Source organism: Garra rufa, chromosome 24, assembly GCF_049309525.1.
Source record: "Garra rufa chromosome 24, GarRuf1.0, whole genome shotgun sequence".
Classification (NCBI taxonomy): Eukaryota; Metazoa; Chordata; class Actinopteri; order Cypriniformes; family Cyprinidae; genus Garra; species Garra rufa.
Window position 1 is genome coordinate 35,925,861 of NC_133384.1, and position 21,928 is coordinate 35,947,788.

The 21,928-nt window shown below is 30.0% G+C and overlaps 1 protein-coding gene across 2 annotated transcripts; it reads left to right on the forward strand.

Annotated features, from left to right (window-relative positions):
* Positions 1-3,037: 3,037 nt before the first annotated feature.
* Positions 3,038-21,241, forward strand: eps8l1b (EPS8 signaling adaptor L1b). Of its 2 annotated transcripts, none has more exons than XM_073830347.1 (15): positions 3,038-3,083; positions 4,118-4,224; positions 4,308-4,366; positions 7,324-7,453; positions 7,814-7,902; positions 9,245-9,319; positions 9,520-9,668; positions 9,746-9,884; positions 12,530-12,588; positions 13,994-14,090; positions 16,140-16,265; positions 16,345-16,465; positions 18,322-18,484; positions 18,771-18,903; positions 20,940-21,241. In XM_073830347.1, exons 2-15 carry the CDS (start codon positions 4,134-4,136, stop codon positions 21,024-21,026), a joined length of 1,518 nt encoding a protein of 505 aa, XP_073686448.1. In that variant the 5' UTR covers positions 3,038-3,083; positions 4,118-4,133; the 3' UTR covers positions 21,027-21,241. The 2 variants fall into 2 exon arrangements, with proteins under 2 accessions (XP_073686448.1, XP_073686447.1); XM_073830346.1 differs by lacking the exon at positions 3,038-3,083 and adding an exon at positions 3,148-3,315.
* The last annotated feature ends 687 nt before the right edge of the window (positions 21,242-21,928 follow it).

Consider the following 21,928-nt stretch of genomic DNA (forward strand, 5'->3'; position numbering starts at 1 on the left):
GAACTTTCTTTCACCACAAAGAACCTTTTGTGAAACAGAGCAGTTCTTCAGATTTAAAGGTTCTTTATGGAACCATTCAGACAAAAAAGGTACTTCCATGTCATCGTGAAGCACCTTTATTTTTAAGAGTGTAGAGAGTATACTGCTTTCTCCAGTGAAAGTGTAATCTCCTCTAAATCAGGAAAATATGCCACAAACAAGCCAGTGCAAGACTTAGTTCTGGATAGAAGTGAGTCTTCAGTCAACGCCTGTAGCTTGGGGAGGCTGTTCTCACATGTACTGAATGTTGATGCTATTATATGGGCGTAAGTGCATAATATTTCTGTAGGAGAAGCAAGGTGTGATGAGGTGTGTGTAGCTGTTATGTAGAGTCAACATCAAATCAGACTGTTTTTGTGTGCAATTCACAATCAGCACGACTTTTCTTCATTAAATATCCAGTTTTGGTCAGAAATATGCTATATTACTGTATTACAAAGAGATTTTTCATTCTAACTTTAGTTTTTTTTTTTGCTAATTTTATGTAATTAACCAAATTTGAGGAGTTTTGAAAATGTCAGTTATCAAACACAGTTAATTATCTATATTAAATAAGTAGGATAAATGTAGAAAAGCCAATTGAAGAGGTAATTCACGCATGATACTGATAAGCGTGTGTGCGTTGCCATGTTTTATGTTTATCTTTTTTACAGCCTGATATCTCTGATGGTCGTTTTTTGTTTCTTCTCTGTTTTTTTTATCCAGCGGCTGGTGAGTTTTTCTTTGGGAGATGAGGGAGTGGATACTGTTGAAGAGGCTCTTTCACTGATTCCACTTCTCATTGAGTCTTACCGGCTGTCCAGTGCCGACGTGATTCTAGAGGTCCGGACCAACAACGTCAGCCTGAAAGACAGAAACAACCAGGTAAGAATACAACACAAAATAGAGCGACTACATGTACTGCTATTAAAATGGAAAGCAAGCACAGACAGAAACTATCATGGTTCAAAAATCTTTTATTAATGCAAGCATTTATAATATGCAAAAGATAATTGTATTAAATAATGTATTAAAGGAATAGTTCACCCAAAAAATTAATTTGCTGAAAATGTACGAATCCTCAGGCCATCTTAGATGCAGATGAGTTTGTTTCTTTATCAGATTTGGAGAAATGTAGCATTACATCACTTGCTCACCAATGAATTCTCTGCAGTGAATGGGTGCCGTCAGAATGAGAGTCCAAACAAGTGATAAAAACATCACAATTATCCACAAGTAATCAACACCACTTCAGTCCATCAATTCATGTCAATTAATGCCATTTGCAAGCTAAATTAGTCCAAAACATTTCTAAACAAATATGTCTTTTTTTTTTCACTTGGCAAAACATTTTTATGGTATATGAACTATGGTATGTTAGCCAGAAGCAATGGTTTAAAGTTAAAAACTTCATTTTGATGGATTTGTTTTTACAAACATGCAGCTTTTGGCTTTACAAGATGTTAATTGATGAACTGGAGCGGTGTGGATTATTGTGATGTGTTTATCAGCTGTTTGGACTCTGATTCTGATGGCACCCATTCACTCCAGAGTGTTTTCAGCAAATTTTCGATTTTGGGTGAACTATTCCTTTAATTTAAATGCAATGCAATTCAGTATATGAGCCATTTTGGATAGAAGCATCTGCTAACTGTACAGTTGAGAATCTGCAAAATGTTATTTCTTATTTAGTACCGACCTGAATAAGATATTTCACATAAACGATGTTTAAATATAGTCCACAAGAGAAAATAATAGTTGAATTTATAAAAATTACCCCTTTCAAAAGTTTACATACACTTGATGGTTAATACTGTGTTGTTCCCTGAATGATCCACAGCTGTTTTTTTTTGTGATAGTTGTTCATGAGTCCTTTGTTTGTCCTGAACAGTTAAACTGCCTGCTGTTCTTCAGAAAAATTCTTCAGGTCCCACAAATTCTTTGGTTTTTCAGCATTTTTGTGTATTTGAACCCTTTCCAACTGTATGATTCTGAGATCCATCTTTTCACACTGAGGACAACTGAGGGACTCATATGCAACTATTACAGAAGGTTCAAACACTCACTGATGCTTCAGAAAAAAAAAAAACAACGCATTAAGACCTGGGGGTGAAAACGTTTGAAACAGAATGAAGATGCGTACATTTTTTTTTATTTTGCCTAAATATAATTTTTTTTCATTTAGTACTGCCCTTCAGAAGCTACAGAAGATACTTAATTTGTTTCCCAGAAGACAAAATAAGTTCTTCAAATTCCAAAAGTTTTCAACCCCGGCTCTTAATGCATAATTTTTCCTTCTAAAAGCATCAGTGAGCGTTAGAACCTTCTGTAATAGTTGCATATGAGTCCCTCAGTTGTCCTCGATGTGAAAAGATGGATCTCAAAATCATACAGTCATTGTCGGAAAGGGTTCAAATACACAAAAATGCTGGAAAACCAAAGAATTTGTGGGACCTGAAGGATTTTTCTGAAGAACAGCAGGCAGTTTAACTGTCCAGGACAAACGAGGGACATGAACAACTGTCACAGGTCGGTACTAAATAAAAAAATAACATGCATTTTGTGTGATCCCTCTTACTTTATATTATAATTATAAATGTAAAATGTTATGCACAAACCAAAAGACTAGCAACACTATGTTTGTGAAGCATTGCACAATAAATTGCAACTAATGACGCAACACACTAATGATGTATTGTTTGTTCCACGACTGACCATTAATAAGGAATTGGAAGAGTTTGCCGTGTCCTCTCTTCTCCGCTGCGATTGCATAAATCGCCCATCCCTCAGCGATCCAGCCCTTCTTCTTCTTGTTAGTCAGAGCTGCACCCAGAAGAGGCCGAGCGTGTATTTCTTCAGCTGCGCATCTGTCAAAGTAAGTTGAGCTTCACTGTAGCAATCACAATTAATTCCTGATTCAGACTCGGGTGATACTGTTGTGATTGTCCGAGCAGAGCCCCGCCTCTTAGGTGACATCACTCTCTACCTGTTTGCATATTTCAGGCAGAGCACATAAGAGATGACATCAAGCAAGTTGTGTCGCATTACACAATAAGAGCCAACAGGTACTGATCTTAACAGTCGGGTAATGTTGTGATTTCCACTGTGTGCCCACAACCTAGAGAAATAGAACCTGATAAGGAGAAGACAAACTGGTTTAACCAGTTTCAACATAGCTTACGAAGGCGTGACTGAGAGTACAGGGAGAGAGAGACAGATTTGTAGAGGGAGAGATTCATTCGACCTCGGTTGTTCTTTAGGACTAAACGCTTACAAGACAAGCAGGACACAAGTAAGGTACAGTGTGTTATGTTTATCTGCTGCTGTGTATGTGCTTATCAGCTACAAATGACAAACTTAGTGTGTGTGTGTGTGTGTGTGTGTGTGTGTGTGTGTGTGTGTGTGTGTGTGTGTTTAAAGCATGAGATACGCTAAACTAACCTCAAGGCATCTCAATGTCAAACTGAATGCCAAACATGTTTTCTAGAATAGTTAGATTTTCTTATGAATGAGTGCGTGTATGGGTTAGCTTATTATTGGTGCTTTAAGTGAGCAAAATCGGAGAAAATTTCTCTTTAGGGATGTCCTTTGAAATAAAAAATATTCAAAAATGATTCCAATAATGTTTTTTCATTCTAAAAATGCATATTCTTTTAGGTCGTAGGTTACTGTGTAATTAATATAATTATTTTTAAAACGTTTTTAAAAATTGCTATTTCCTTTAACACGCAGCCGTTTGCTCCACTTTTTAAATAAATTTGAATTTGGCTCATTTTCATAGCTTAGTAAATGACCTTGATTCGAAAGGGTGTTTCATTATTGTCCAAGTCTTTATTTGAAACATAATGTCTTGCTTTTCTCCCATGTTTGTGTTTAAAAGGGCGTTTTTTTAAAGTTACACAACTCAAAGTTGTTTGATGTGTTGGTTAGTGACTCATTTGCATTGTGTGACGCCAATTAAATCACATTTTGTTTAAAATACAGTGACGCACATCAAAACCAACAGAAATACTGCAGATCTGCTCATTGTTTCAGTAGTACAGCATGTACGTTCATTCTGAGTAAAGCGAGTGCTGTGATGTAAATGTGTGTTTTTCAGGTTTTCCGAGTCCAGTATGGATATGTTGGGAATCCCGAGTCCGCCGTACACCCAAGCCCCAAATCCACCCTCACCCAGCCCTCCTCCACCCTACCCAGGCATCAGAGGTGTGTATGAACCAATACTGATCAATAGTTATCAATACTGCTTATAAACAGACACAGATTAACACGTTCTTTCTTAATTCTAGCTAACGGATTGGTAAATGGCCAACCTGACAAGTCATTCCTTAGGGCTCAGATGGAAGTGGTAAGTCCATGTAAACAAATACAGAATTTAAATACAAAAACAATGGCAGAATATACACTACCAGTCACTACAAGATGCTTTTAAAGAAGTCTCTCCTGCTCACCAAACCTGCATTTATTTGATCCAAAGTACAGCAAAAACAGTTAAATTCTGAAAAAAATTTACTATTTAAAATAACTGCTTTCTATTTCAATATATTTAAAAATTTTAATTTATTCCTGTGACTTCAAGCTGAATTTTAGCATCATTACTCCAGTCACATAATTCTTCAGAAATCATTCTAATATTTAAAAAAACATGAATTATTAGTAGAATTTTTTTCAGATTTTCTCTGATGAATAGAATGTTTAAAAACAGCATTTATTCAAAGTAGATTTTTTTTATAACAACTTAAGTCTTTGCAATCACGTTTTATCAATTTAACACATCCTTGGTGAATAAAAGTATTCATTTCTTAAAAGAAAGAATAAAAATTTCCTAAACAAAATGTTTTAGTTTATTTTAGCTATAGTTATTTTAAATTGTAATAATATTTTACAATTTTGTCATTTATTCAAAATAGAAATCTTTTCTAACAATATAATTTATCAATTTAAAACATACTTGAGTAAAAGTAGTAATTGATTTTAAAAAAAGAAAGAAAAAAAATACTGAACAAAAACTTTTAAATGGAAGTTTATATTGTTAGGAAATACTTCTATTTTAAATAAATACTGTTCTTCTAAATTTTTTTATTTATTTAGGGATCCACAAAATATTAAGCAGCACAACTGTTTTCAACATTGATAATAAATCAGCATATTAGAATTATTTCTGAAGAATCGTGTGACACTACTTTGTTTACAGGAATAAATTACATATTAAAAGATATTCACATGGAAACCAGTTATTTTAAATTGTAATAATATTTTACAATTTTGTCATTTATTAAAAATAAAAATCTTTTTTAACAATATACGTCTTTGCCATCACTTTTTATCAATTTAACACATCCTTGGTAAATAAAAGTATTAATTTCCTTCAAAAAAAGAAAGAATGAAAATGTACTGAACACAAACTTTTAAATGGTAGTTTATATTGTTAGAAATAACTTTTTTATATTTAATAAATGCTGTTTTTTTTTTACTTTTTATGTAATAAGAAATCCAGCACAACTGTTTTTAACATTTATAATAAATCAGAATATTAGAATGCTTTCTGAATGATCATGTGACACTGAAGACTGTAGCAATGATGCTGAAAATGCAACTTTGTTTACAGGAATAAATTACATTTTAAAATATATTCACATAGAAACCAGTTATTTTAAATTGTAATAATATTTTACCATTTTGTCATTTATTCAAAATAGAAATATTTTATAAAAATATACGTCTTTGCCATCACTTTTTATCAATTTAACACATCCTTAGTAAATAAAAGTATTAATTTCTTTCAAAAAAAAAAAAAAAGAATGAAAATGTACTGAACACAAACTTTTAAATGGTAGTTTATATTGTTAGAAATAACTTTTTTATATTTAATAAATGCTGTAGTTTTTTTTTTTTTTTTACTTTTTATGTAATAAGAAATCCAGCACAACTGTTTTTAACATTTATAATAAATCAGAATATTAGAATGCTTTCTGAATGATCATGTGACACTGAAGACTGTAGCAATGATGCTGAAAATGCAACTTTGTTTACAGGAATAAATTACATTTTAAAATATATTCACATAGAAACCAGTTATTTTAAATTGTAATAATATTTTACCATTTTGTCATTTATTCAAAATAGAAATATTTTATAAAAATATACGTCTTTGCCATCACTTTTTATCAATTTAACACATCCTTAGTAAATAAAAGTATTAATTTCTTTCAAAAAAAAAAAAAAAGAATGAAAATGTACTGAACACAAACTTTTAAATGGTAGTTTATATTGTTAGAAATAACTTTTTTATATTTAATAAATGCTGTAGTTTTTTTTTTTTTTTTACTTTTTATGTAATAAGAAATCCAGCACAACTGTTTTTAACATTTATAATAAATCAGAATATTAGAATGCTTTCTGAATGATCATGTGACACTGAAGACTGTAGCAATGATGCTGAAAATGCAACTTTGTTTACAGGAATAAATTACATTTTAAAATATATTCACATAGAAACCAGTTATTTTAAATTGTAATAATATTTTACCATTTTGTCATTTATTCAAAATAGAAATATTTTATAAAAATATACGTCTTTGCCATCACTTTTTATCAATTTAACACATCCTTAGTAAATAAAAGTATTAATTTCTTTCAAAAAAAAAAAAAGAATGAAAATGTACTGAACACAAACTTTTAAATGGTAGTTTATATTGTTAGAAATAACTTTTTTATATTTAATAAATGCTGTAGTTTTTTTTTTTTTTTTACTTTTTATGTAATAAGAAATCCAGCACAACTGTTTTTAACATTTATAATAAATCAGAATATTAGAATGCTTTCTGAATGATCATGTGACACTGAAGACTGTAGCAATGATGCTGAAAATTCAACTTTGTTTACAGGAATAAATTACATTTTAAAAGATATTCACATAGAAACCAGTTATTCTAAATTGAATAATATTTCACCATTTTTACTGTATTTCTAAACAAATAAAACAGCCCTGGTGAGCATGGGAGGCTTTTATAAACAAGCTTTCTTCAAACTTTCGACTGGTTGTGGCCAAAAGTGTTTATTTTTCACACATTTTGTCCACAAGTATAGCCAAATTAGCTTGTTTTGTTCATTCAATGGATCTTGATAAGTCTGTTGGCTTCCAGCGCTCTAGTTAACCTTCAGTTTGACCATTATCGTGAATTATAACGCCACATTGATATCCCTGTTTACATTACCAACAGTTTCAGAGTTAAAAAAAGCACCAAATCACAGATCTCTGAGTGTATTTTTATTACCAACCGCCTTGTTTCTCTCTGTTTCTAGGACTTGCTTAATCATTGTTTTGATGATATTGAGGCGTTCATGGGAAAGCTGCAGCAGTCAGCAGAGGCTCAGATTATCCTCGACCAAAGAAACAAAAAGAAGAAGAAAAGTCAGAAGAAAAATGCAGACGGTATGTAGAATAAAAAATATGAAACCTAAATGCTTAAACTACTGTATAAAGCAAACCCCTGAAACCCAGCTGAACTAAAGAGCATATTGTAGTGAGCTGTTATCAGCGGTTATCAGCTCTTCCTAGTACGATGAGGACATCAGCTGATGGGAGAGTGTTGTGTTACGAAGCTGTCAGCATTATTCACTCTGTGTGTACTGAATACTAACATACTCTCAATTAAAACAATATCACACCTGCATCATCTTAAACAAGCTAAAACCGATTTACAATCGTTCCAAGGACACCATGCAGCTGGTAATCTTTACTTACAGGTTTCACTGTTTGATGAGTTGTTTGTTGTGTGTTTGTGTTTTTTAGAGGATCTTCTCACAGCTAAAGCCAAACCTCCGTCTGAGAAAGAGTTTCTCGACGCTTTTCAGAAATTCAAATACAGCTTCTGCCTGTTGGTGAGTCATGAATCTTAATGACAGTATTGCATAAATACATTTATAAAAATATTTTAAGGATGGGTAACGCTTTACAATCAGGTTACATTTGTTAATTATGGTTAACTACATTAAATGCAAAATGCAAAACTACATTAAATGCAAAATGCAATAAATAAAATGCAAAAATGTATTTATTTATTTATAATATTGTTTATATATAATTATTTTCATAATAATTGCAACATTTACTAATACGTTATTAAAATCCAAAGTTTTCCGTTAATATTAATTAATGGACCTAACATGAACTAACAATAAACAGTTGTATTTTTTATTAATTAACATTAACAAAGATTACTAAATGCTTTAACAAATGTATTGCTTATTGTTAGTTAATGCATTCATTAATGTTTAATTAGTCTTATTGTAAACACCTGATTATGTTGTTTTAATGAATAATTTATACATTTTATATTTAATAATTGTTTGACTTTTATGTAATGATGCATAAAAATAATAGCATTTATTGTTTAATTATATTTGAGATTATATTTTTTAGTATTCTAGTAATTATTTTCCAGAAATTGTTGGTCAGAAAATGACAACAAATATTATTTGTTTATTTATTATAATTAGTTTTTTTTTTCTTTTTACATGAAGCTCGTTTTTATATAAAAAGCAGTTTACATCAACAGAATATAAATCATTAAAAAAATATTATAATATAAATACGATGTTTGGCATTTAAAAATATATATTTAAAAAATATATATAAAACATTTTAAATATTATAGTGCTATTAAAACGTATTATAGTACTATTAAAATTATACCATTATAAATATTATATAGTTATATATTTTTTTCCTTTTTGAATGAAATAAGTCTCTTCTGCTCACCAAGGCTCCATTTATTTGATCAAAAATACATTAAAATTTGTTAAATATTATTACAATTTAAAATAACTGTTTAGTATTGTAATATGTAGTAAAATATAATTTATTCTTCAGTGTCACCTGATCCTTTTATCATTTTAATATTCTGATTTGTTGATTTGATTTGTTGATTTGTTCAAGATACTATAATAGTAGTAGTCTTTAAAAATATTTGTAAAAATGCTAATTTTATATATATATATATATATATATATATATATATATATATATATATATATATATATATATATATATATGCTAAGCTATGGTGCAATGAAACTTAAATATGACTTATTCATTGTAATTAATATTGTTCATAATTAGTATTGCTAATAATAATACAATAATACTACAAATGAACTATTAAGCAGTGTGCTGTGATATATTTTCTCTCAGGTTTCCATAAGCACATTGTTTGTTTTACAGGCACGGTTAAAATTTTCCATCTCCAATCCGACCTCAGAGGAACTCGTGCATCACGTCTTCAAACCGCTCGAAATGGTAAATGCGTGTGCATTCATATGTCTGCTCATATTTCTCCTGTGCAAACAGCAGAGCTTTTAAGGCCTTTGTTGCAATGCATTGTTTCAAGTGTATCATCAAATGTTTGCACAGTATTGTGTGGAGAAAGGTCTCATACGTCTATTGAGCAGTAAAGTAAAGTACACTCAAATAATTCACCTTTATGTGCGTATTTGTAGATCGTGAAGGCTTCAGGAGGTCCTGGTTTCCCTGCATCCGTGTCCAGCCCAGCGATGACACAAGGAGCCGTGACTCTGCTACAGAACAACCTGACGGCACAGGATAATGCATTATGGGTCTCTTTAGGGCCCAACTGGACACAACATAAGTATGCAGTGAAGAATTGTCATTTTTGGAGATGTGTTTAATATGTGCACATGCTGATGGCTCATTACCTTTATGTAGATCTGTTCTGCGGAGCCCAGTGGCACCTTACACACTCGTGTTTCAGGACGGATGGAAGCCGCCGGGGTCAGACGCCGCTGGATGGATCGATCCTGTGGAGTTAGAACACAGACAGGATGCTGAGCACTCAAAAGTAGAGGTAATATCATCTGATATTGTAGACTAGATTTTTAAAGTTTGGGGTCAGCAAGGTTTAATGAAAGAAGTCACTTATGCTCACCAAGGCTGCATTTATTTGATTAAAAATACCTAAAAAAAATAACATTACAATTTAAAATAGCCATTTTCTGAGTGACTGTTTTTGTAACTATTTATAATTATAAATATTATAATACTAATACTATATATAGTATTTAAAAATATTTTTTAAATCATTTATGCAAATAATTAACATTAATGTTATTTAATATTATTTTTTTTAATGAAAGAAGTCTTATGCTCAATAAAGCTGCATTTATTGGATTAAAATATGTTAAAATTGTGAAATAATATTACAATTTAAAATATCCATTTTCTTTGTGACTATATTTTAAAATGTAATTTATTTCTGTGATCAAAGCTGACTTTTCAGCATCATTACATCAACAAAATATACTTTAATATTAAAAATGTATGTATATATTTATATAGTTATAAATATTTTAATACTACATATAGTATTTAAAAAATAGTTAAAATAATTTATGCAAATTATATACATATTGCTATAATTGACATAATTAGCATTACTATTATTTAAGATAATTTATAAAAAATTATGAAAGAAGTCACTTATGCTCACCAAGGCTGCATTTATTTGATTAAAAATACCTAAAAAAAATAACATTACAATTTAGAATAGCCATTTTCTGTGTGACTATTTTTGTAACTATTTATAATTATAAATATTATAATACTAATACTATATATAGTATTTAAAAATATTTTTTAAATCATTTATGCAAATAATTAACATTAATGTTATTTAATATTTTTTTAATGAAAGAAGTCTTATGCTCAATAAAGCTGCATTTATTGGATTAAAATATTTTAAAATTGTGAAATAATATTACAATTTAAAATATCCATTTTCTTTGTGACTATATTTTAAAATGTAATTTATTTCTGTGATCAAAGCTGACTTTCCAGCATCATTACATCAACAAAATATACATTAATATTAATAATGTATGTATATATTTATATAGTTATAAATATTTTAATACTACATATAGTATTTAAAAATATTGTTAAAATAATTTATGCAAATTATATACATATAGCTATAATTGACATAATTAGCATTACTATTATTTAAGATAATTTAAAAAAAATTATGAAAGACGTCTCTTATGTTCACAAAGGCTGCATTTATTTGATTAAAAATACATTTAAAATTATAAAATAATATTAAAATTTAAAATAGACCTTTTCTATGTGACTAGATTTTAAAATGTTATTTATTTCTGTGACCAAAGCTGAATTTTTAGCATCATTTTGCCAGTCTTCAGTGTCACATGATCCTTCAGAAATCATTCTAATATGCTGATTTGCTGCTGAAGAAACATTTCTGATTATTATTGATGTTAAAAACCGTTTTGAAGGATTTTTTGATGAATAGAAAGTTGAAAAGAACAGCATTTATTGGAAATAAAAATCTTTTGTAACATTATAAATGCCTTTACTGTCACTTTTAAGCAATTAAATGCATCCTTGCTCAAAAAAGTATTGATTGATTGACTGGTGAGCCTCTTTAAATTAAAATGTAATTACATTTTCCAAGCCATTTCTACATAAGATAAGCTAACCGAAAACTGCCGTTCAAAAGTTTGGGATCAGTGCGATTTTTTTAATGTTTTCTAATGAAGTCTTTTATGCTCATCGAGGCTGTATTTATTTAATCGAAAATACAGAGAAAAAACAAACAGTAATATTGTGAAATATTATTGCAACTTCTAACATTGATGTCCTATTTTAATATACTTTGAAATATAATTTATTTCTGTGAAGCAAAGCTGAATTTTCATCAGCCATTACACCAGTCTTCAGTGTCGTGATTCTTCAGAAGTCATTCTATTATCAGTGTTTTTTGGAAATAATTTGTAAATGTGATCATTTTTCCTTGATTCTTTGATGAATGAAAATATACAAATAACAGCATTTATTCAAAATAGAAATCTTTTCTAACAATATAAGTTATTTACTATCACTTTTTATCCATTTAACACATCCTTGCTGAATAAAAGTGTAAATTTCTTTTAAAAAAAAGAAAAGAATGAAAAAATGTACTGAGCCTAAACTTTTGAATAGTAGTGTATATTGTTTTCTTATTACCTTTTTATTTATCAAAGAATCCAAGAAAGAGGATCACAAGTCCCAAAAATATTAAGCAGCACAACTGTTTCCAACATTGAAAATAAAAGTAATAAATCAGCATATTAGAATGATTTCTGAAGGATCATGTGACACTGAAGACTGGAGTAACAATGCTGAAAATTCAGCTTTGATCACAGAAATAAATTATATTTTAAAGTATATTAAAAGAGCAAACTGTTGTTTTAAATTGCAATAATGTTTCACAATAGTACAGTTTTTGTTTGTATTTTTTATCAAATGGATACATCCTTGATGAGCATAAGAAACCATTTTTAAACACTTTAAAACAGCCGTGTAAAACAGATTGTAAAAACAGAATTAACCCTATTAAGCAGAAAGTCATACTAATAAAAATCCCACAAATCCGTCATTGGGTGTTTAGTGTTTGAAGTTATTGCTAACATGTTGAACTGTCTCTATAACACTTAGTTGACTCCGTCTCACCCGTCTGACCGCCACACCGCTCCTGTTCAGACTACAGACGAACCGTAAGTTTAATTCACAATTGATCAATTGATTGGTTTCACATGTCAGTTCCACGGTGTTTCAGTATTTCTGACTCTAGTGTTTGTTCACACAAATAACAAAAGACGAACTAACACAAGTTTATTCATGGTGTTGGCTTTCACTAACCACCAGCAGCAGTTTCACTTCTTTGACTTGTGTAAATGCTGTGATAATGGTGCTGTTAAAGGTGTCACTGTGATTCAAGACTTGTTCAGTGACTTTCTCATTGTCTTTTCTTAAATAGACCACAGTTTCTGTCCATTTTATCTCAGTATTCAAAGGTGGTTATTTTTAGGGATGCACCAAATGTTCGGCAACTGAAATTACTCAGCTGAAAATAGCAAAAAAAAAATCTATTTCGGTGTAATAAATTATACACACACATCACATCATTATAATAATTATTATAATTATAATGATGTGACGCCATCAAATAGAGGCATGCACTAATGCAGCAAACATGTGGGCAGTGTTGAAGCATTTAAAACTGTCCAAGAAAGACGCAAAAATCATTACAAGCTCCGACAGCGAGAGACTGTTTAGTATTGCATCGCATGTCTTCCATGAGAAAAGAAAGGGCAGGTTGTTGCTGGTTACTGTATGATGACTGAAATCACCAAATAGCTTTAAAGCATTAGTAAATAAACTACAGAATGCTATGTTGTCTAATACAGCTCCTTAGCCAGGGTTCAAAGTCCAAAGCGTGAGGAAAATCGGCGTTATGAGAATCATTCATAAATCTGCTGCTGTCAGCAAAAAGTAGTACTGAAGTCTTCCTGCGGGTTTCCGCCAAAATAAAAGTCAACATTCATAAATGTTAGTTCTGTAATTTTACTTTTGTTCTGTAAAATAAAATAAAAAAGTAAGTCAAATAATAATGACAATCATTACAACAGGTCTTTTAATACATTTATTCTAACATTCTCCTTTGCTCAGCAAGGCTGCATTTATTTGTCCATTAAAAACACATGCCTGATTCAAGAAGGGGGTCTTAAAATGGCCAAAGAATATTATTTTACTAACTTATTAATTTTTTAAGTTAAATTGTGCTTTGTTGGTAGGCTATAATGTCTACTAGAATGTTGAAAATGTTCAGTGTTAGGTAAACATTTTTAAACTGTTGTTTTGAAATAGATTTTCTCTTGATTAAAAAGCAAATATTGGCTATTTAATTTATGCAATGGTGAAAAAATTGGCAAAATACATGGGGGAAAATTCGGTAATTGGTAACCGCTACAGGCCCAGTGTGTAATTTTGTTCGGCTTCGGCCAAGAATTTTCATTTCAGTGCATCCCTAGTTATTTTGTAACTGCATTTAAAAAATTGTACTTTGTAATGTTATTTAAATGCACAGTCTGAGAAAACATCTCTGTCTGTCTTTTTTAGTGATGGCGGAGCTGAAGAGCGCTTATATCGATGCAGTTATGATTTTGTTGCACGGAACAACAGTGAGCTGTCTGTACTTCAAGGAGACACACTACAGGTAACACACACACACACACACACACACACACACACACACACACATACACACACACACACACACACACACACACACACACGTTCATCTACAGTAGTATTAGAATAAACATATTATAGGCATAATAACCCAACCACTACCCTAAAAGATATTATTATTATCAATATTTAAAACAGTTGATTTTTATTCAGGATTCTTTGATGAATAGAAAGATCCAAAGATCAGCATTTATCTGAAATAAGCTTTTGTAACATTATACACTACAACATTCAAAAGTCAGTATAGAAATGTATTTTTTTATTTAGCAAGGATGCTTTAAATTGATCATAAGTGATACAGACATTTATAATGTTACAAAAGATTTCTATTTCAGATAAATGCTGTTCTTCTGAACTTTATATTCACCTAAGAAACCTGAAACAATTCTACTCTGTTTTCAACATAATATTAATTAATAGATGTTTTTTGAGCAGCAAATCAGAATGTTAGAGTGATTTCTGAAGGATCATGTGACTGAAGTAATGATGCTAAAAAATCCACTTTAAAATCACAGGAATAAATTATATTTTAAAATATATTCATATAGAAAAGAGTTCTTTTAAATAGTAAAAATATTTCAAAATTGTACTGTTTTTGCTTGGTGAGCAGAAGAGACTTCTTCTTCTTCAAAAAAAAACATTACAAATCTTACTGTTAACTGGTAGCTAATAGTAATAATTATTTAATTTCGGAGACATCGCTGTTATTTTAATAAAATATAGTGACAATAGTAATAATGTTAGATGTGTGTATAAAATCAAATGTATAATTTCCAAAAATAAATAAACAATCTTTATTTATTGATATTCTAAAATATTAATTTATTTAAATATTAATTCTAAAAATGCAACATATAATGTATTTTTTAAAAATAAAATAAAATAATAATAATAAAAACACATCTCCAAAAATAAATAAACATTTTTTGATATTCTAAAATATTAATTTGTTTTAATATTCTAAAAATGCAACATGTTTTTTGTGTGTGTGTGGGGAGGGGGGATAATAATAATAATAATAATAATAATAATAATAATAATAGTAATAATGTTAGGTGTGTATATCAAATTTATAATCTCCAAAAATTAATAAACAATCTATATTTATTTATGTTCTAAAATATACATTTATTTTAATATTAATTCTACAAATGCAACATATAATGTATTCTTTGTAAATAAAATATAACAACAACATCAACAACAATAATAATGTTATATGTGTATAAAAACTAATCTCCAAAAGTAAATAAACATTGATATTCTAAAATATGAATTGGTTTTAATATTAATTCTAAAAATGCAACATGTTTTTTCTAATAATAATAATAGTTATTATTTATTTATTTATTTAGACATCTCATGGCATCCCCAGATGTATAAATATATAAAATGTATTTATATTCATTTATTCATTTTATTTGAAATATATGGGTTTTGTCAGATTTAGCTTATTTCTGGAGGCAAATTTGCCACAAACTATAATAGTTAACCTACACACACACATTTATATTTGTGTATTTCCCTCCAAACTGAGCCAAAACAAAAATTATCTCTCAGTTTTGTTTTGTAATATGTGACCCTGGACCACAGAACCAGCCATAAGTGTCAATTTTTTAAAACTGAGATATTGAGATGCAACTATTTGAAAATCTGGAATCCAAGGGTGCAAAAAAAATCTAAATATTGAAAAAAAAAACTTTAAAGTTGTCCAAATTAAGTTCTTAGCAATGCATATTACCAATCAAATATCAAGTTTTGATATATTTACGGTAGGAAATTTACAAAATATCTTCATGGAACATGATCTGCACTTAATATCCTTATGATTTTTGGCATAAAAGAAAAATCAATAATTTTGACCCATACAATGTATTTTTGGCTATTGCTACAAATATACCCCTGCTACTTATGACTGGTTTTGTGATGCATGGTCACATATCATATTCAACACATCCAAGTATTATATTAATACAAATAACCTTTATTTCCCTGCTATTTGTCTGTGTTTCAGGTGCTCGAGTCATCTAAGCGCTGGTGGAAGTGTCGTAATAAGTTTAATGAAGTGGGATTCCTGCCGTTTAACATCTTGGAGCCGGTGACGCACATCGACAACCCTGTAATTCATAGAACTCCAAAGGTACAAACTCACATTAGCAAACTCACTTCAGTACACCTCTCTTCTTCTCCTTCTTCTGACATTACGCTCTCTGTTTCAGCCTCCCTCTGCTCCACCGATGTTCCTCAGCCTGCCCAGCCCATCCGGCACAAACTCTGACCCCAGCACCCCTCGGCCTCGCAGCATGATCCTCGGATCGCTTTCTGAAGACTCAGAGAAAGGTACAAACACATCAGTGATCAGATGATCAACCTAAACATCTCAAATCAGATCTTGTTAATATCGCAACTGTTTCTCTTAGACAGCAATGGAGCACAAATGTGACCCTGGACCACAAAACCAGTCATAAAGTTACATTTTTTGAAATTGAGATTTATACATCCTCTGAAAGCTGAATGAATTGGCTTTTCAAAAGCTTATTAAAAAATTAAGTTTTGATATATTAACAGTAGGAAACTTAATATCCTAATGATTTTTGGCATAAAAGAAAAAAATCATTTTGACCCATACAATGTATTTTTTGCCTATTGCTACAAATATACCCGTGCTACTTAAGACAAATGGGTCACAAATGGAAAGTTTTGATGAAATCTCAAACTAGTTTTGTTATTGTTAACAAAGAATAAAAAACTAAAAAAAGCAATTTTCATTCACTGAAATAAAATGAAATATAAATATTAAACTTAAACACACTTTACACTTTAAACACCTAAATGAAAATTAAAATAAACTGAAGTAGCTTAAGAACTACAATTGAAATTAAAATAAAAGCTACATTTTTTAAAATAAAAATTAAAAAAAAACTAATAAAAATACAAAAGCACATACAATTACTGAAACTTAAAACTAAAATTGAAATCAAAACTATTTTGGTACCATTGATACAATATTATAGTTTTTGTTAAAACTTTGACAATTTTATTTTGTAATTGTTTTTGATGTTTTTTGTCTTTTATAACATGTCTATATAGCTATTAACTTCCAGTTTTAGTTATTTTAGTACTTCACCTTAAACTTTCAGTTAATGTTTTTTTTTCATAATTTTTATTTTTGTATGGTTTTGGGTTTAGTTTTAGTTAACACTAATTATCCAGCTGAAAATATAAAAAAATAACAATAATAACAATAATAATAAAAATGTTTAATAAATCTCAATTTTTTAAAAAGTAAAAACTTAAAAACTTCCTTTTAATCTTATTTTAGTATCATTGATAGTTTTGTAAGTGATGTTTTGAATTAATTTTATTCTTACATTTTGTTTCCATTTTTTAGTTTTTGTAATTTTGTTATGCACTTTGTCTTTTTTTTTAGTTTATATATATATATATATATACACATATACACACATACATATACACATATATTTTTTTTTTTCTTTTTTTTTTTTTCATAGTTTTTTTATTTTTTTTTATTTCAGTTATTGCTTGTTTTATTTTAGGTCATCTTTTATGGTTTTGCTTTTAGTTTTAGATAACATTAAAGGAGAACAAAACACTTCCAGAACAAAAATGTACAGATAATTTACCAGCCCCCTTGTCATCCAAGATCTGTCTTTCTTTCTTCAGTCGTAAAGAAATTTTGTTTTTTGAGGAAAACATTTCAGGATTTCTTTGAGTTTGAACTTCCAAAATGCAGTGTAAATGCAGCTTTAAAGGGCTCTAAACAATCCCAGCTGAGGAATAAGGGTCTTATCTAGCGAAAAATTCATCAATTTTATATATTTCTTGTTTTCTTTATTCCTTGGTCTTTAGAGCTCTTTGAAGCTGCATTTAAACTGCATTTTGGAAGTTCAAACTCGGGGGCACCATAGAAGTCCATTATATAGAAAGAAATCCTAAAATGTTTTCTTCAAAAAACAATTTCTTATGACTGAAGAAAGAAAGAGATGAACATCTTGGATGACAACGGGCTGAGTAAATTATCTGTACATTTTTGTTCTGGAAGGGAACTTCTTCTTTAATTAATTTAAAAATTTAAAAATGAAAGCTAATTCTAAATATCAATACAGAATGTAATATATGATGCTCACACTCACAGGCAGGATTTGTGCTGATATTGATTTCTGATTCTGTGTCAGTGATGCAGGTCAATGACGAGCTGCTTCAACGTTTGACCAGCGGGAAGAATCTGTCTCCACGTTTGGTGATTCCTCGTTCGGCCGACACATCCGCCCCATTGGACTACAACTCGCCGCCCGCAGAAGTGGAAAACTGGCTGCGCAAGAAAGGCTTTAGTGAACCGTGAGTCTCACACAGGAAACACTACAACAGCCATCCGTCAGTTATTAATAATAATACTCCACCTCTAACACCTCACATCACTGACAACGCAAAAAACCACATCCCACATTCATTCAGTATGATTTTATATTAACTACAGTATTTTAGCAGAAACTATGATTACCTTGGTGCACAATATATATTAGTTTCAATCCACATTTATGTGATCACCGTTTTGAGGCACATATCATTATATAATGAAGTATTATTCATAGTCAATAAACGGCTGTTGTTGATGTGTGTACAGGACTGTACAGTGTCTGCGGGTTCTGAATGGAGCTCAGCTGTTTTCTCTGAATAAAGAAGAGCTGCGTGCTGTTATTCCTGAAGAGGGCACTAGAGTCTACAGTCAGCTGACGGTCCAGAGAGCCCAGATAGAGGTACATCACACACATGTTTAATCAAATTTATGTCTGAACATATGTGACCACAAAACCAGTCTTAAGTAGTATGGGTATATATGTAGCAATAGCCACAAAAATACATTGTATGGGTCAAAATTATAGATTTTTCTTTTATGCCAAAATCATAGGATATTAAGTAAAGATCATGTTCCATGAAGATATTTTGTAAATTTCCTACTGTAAATATATTAAAATGTATTTTTTGATTAGCAATATGCATTGCTAAGAACTTCATTTAGATGACTTTAAAGGTGATTTTCTCAATATTTCGATTTTTTGCACCCTCAGATTGCAGATTTTCAAATAGTTGTATCTCGAGCAAATATTGTCCTGTCCTAACATTAATGGAAAATCTATTTATTCAGATTTCCGATGAAAAATTTTCCATTATGACTGGTTTTGTGGTCCAGGGTCACATATCATACAATTTTCTGCTGTTTTATTTGAAGCTGCATACAGAATTAAAGATTACAGAATAATTTTAACTCCAGAAGAAAATAATGAATGGGAATTTTTAAAAAATGTTTTTAAAAATGTAAAATATTCTACACTTAAAAATATAAACGTGGACATATAAAAATTGCTGAATCGTGTTTCTAAATGTAAAAATTTCACATGTGCTCTAAATACTCAAAAATGTTGCAACACAAAATGTAAACAAACATCCCTTGATGTACAGCATAATTTTTGGTTTATTAAAACAGAAATATGTTTTTTACTGGATTAGAAGCTAGAAGCCTTTTATTTTAAGGTTAAAACATTTCCACTATACCAATAAGTTATTACTGAATATATAAATATTCAATTGTTGGTGTTATTTTAGTGTCATATAATTATAGTATTATTATAATAATTCTTTTTTTAATAATTTGAATTATATTTTATTTTTCTATTTTCATTTTAATTTTTAGTTAAAGTTTTAGTGATTTTGTTAGGTTTTTATTAGTTGAATGACATATTTTATTAGTTATTTTGTCATTTTTATTAGTTATCCATATAGTACTTAATTTATTTGATTTAGTTTATTAATTTTATTATTTCAGTAGCTCAGCTTGAATTAAACGAAAAAAATGAAATGAAAAAAACTGCTGACAGCTAGTCGAAATAAAATAATTTTGTCATTTAATATTGTATTTTATTTCAGTTAATATTTATTTTAAGGAACAAATTTGTATGTGAACCTGGACCACAAAACCAGTCATGAGGGTCAATTTTTAGAAACTGCATCATAATAGCTAAATAAATAAGCTTTGTTAGGACAATATTTGGCTGAGATAAAGCTATTTGAAAATCTGCAATCTGAGGGTACAAAAAAATTAGAAAAACGTCTTTAAAATTGTCCAAATTAAGTTCTGAGCAATGCATATTACTAAACAAAAATTAGGTTTTTATATATTTATGGTAGGAAATCTACCAAATATCTTAATGGAACATGATATTTATTTAATATCCTAATGATTTTTGGCATGAAAGAAAAATAGATCATTTAGACCCATACTATGTATTTTTGGTTATTGCTACAAATATACCTATGCTACTTAAGACTAGTTTTGAAGTCCAAGGTCACATATGGTTTTGTTTTTACTTTTTGTTTACAATGCTAACCCTGGTGCAGCCATAATTTTTGCAATTTCATTTTGTTGCAACTATTTTCTGTATATCATAGTCCAGATCTCTGGGTAAAAATTCTTAAAACATTGTGTGAGGGACTAAGCTATCATATTTTAAAACACTGAGAAATTATCAAAACATTTCCCACTTTAATATTTAAAATTGCTGCTGATATACATTATATACCGCAGAGTCCAACTTGCTTTAAAATGCTTTAACTTTGATGCTTAAGATGTGTTAGTCTGGTGGCAATTTTCAATCAGCATGCATGAAAACCGACATTAATATCGTGACTTAATATGCAATAATTCACCTTTTTTTAAAAATGAAACCATGCGATTTCATTTTGAAGGCCAGCGATCAGCATGCATTTAGCATCTAATCACCTTTTTGTCTCTCAGGACGAACGCAGAGCCTCAGAGCTGGAGACAGTGATGGAGAAGCAGAAAATGAAAGTGGATTTGAAACTGGAGAGTGGAACTTTATGAATACCTATTGAATGTGCATACAGATACACACTCGGTCTTCTCTTTACACCCTCTCTCTGTCTGTATCATACATATGTTCAAGATTATTTACGCTATTGTAACCTGATTTAGCTTTACAGCATGAAATGAGAATGTAAATTGCACAATGATGTACAAACCTCTAAATTCTGTGTAATATGGGTTAATATATTCTCAATAAACATTTAATGTACAAACGTGAAACTAGCAAATCATCTTTCTCCTCAAGAGGGCGCCAGACACCAACTAAATTAAAACCTAAAAAGACTAACCAATCTAAATGCTCACTAAAGTATTGCAGATCAGTAACTCTTTTAAAATTCGAACCTGTAGCCTTTAGGTTGCCAGCCAGGTCTTTATCCAGTGCTTAAACTAGTAAGACTGCAAAAAAAAGTTGGAATATCAACATTCACTTTGACAAGAACAGCAATAGTAATAGTGATACTTAACTAAGAAATTACATGAATATATCTCACAAAGCCTATAACCAGTTTATGAGAGCACATTTTGATGTTAGTTTGATTGTTTTGGGCCTTCAGCTCAAAATCACTGCCAAAGCAAATGAAAGTTTGCCCCGTTGCTTGGTCAGCTAAACTACAAATTCACTTTCACAGCTCCAACATATGCCAGAAACACTTTATGACAGAAACTGACTCACTAATATAACACAAGTCTTCGTTCAGTTGAACTGATATCTGTTGTTTATGGCAGCGTGACCTAAACTAAAACCATTAAAACATTTTGTCACATGATATAAAGTAAACATTAATAGAAGAAAAATCTCGAACATTTATCTTTGTTAGTTAGCTTAATTTATGTACACTAAAAACACCGGTGTGTGGAGGGTAACTTACACTTTTATATAGTAAACATACAGTCTTACC

What these genes read in the sequence shown, in the direction of transcription:
- eps8l1b (XM_073830347.1), top strand. Translation starts at nt 4,134, where the DNA reads ATGGATATGTTGGGAATCCCGAGTCCGCCGTACACCCAAGCCCCAAAT. An exon ending in TTCTGAAGACTCAGAGAAAG is followed by an intron (nt 16,466 to 18,321) that starts GTACAAACACAT and finishes ATTCTGTGTCAG; the next exon opens with TGATGCAGGTCAATGACGAG. An exon ending in TCCAGAGAGCCCAGATAGAG is followed by an intron (nt 18,904 to 20,939) that starts GTACATCACACA and finishes TTTGTCTCTCAG; the next exon opens with GACGAACGCAGAGCCTCAGA.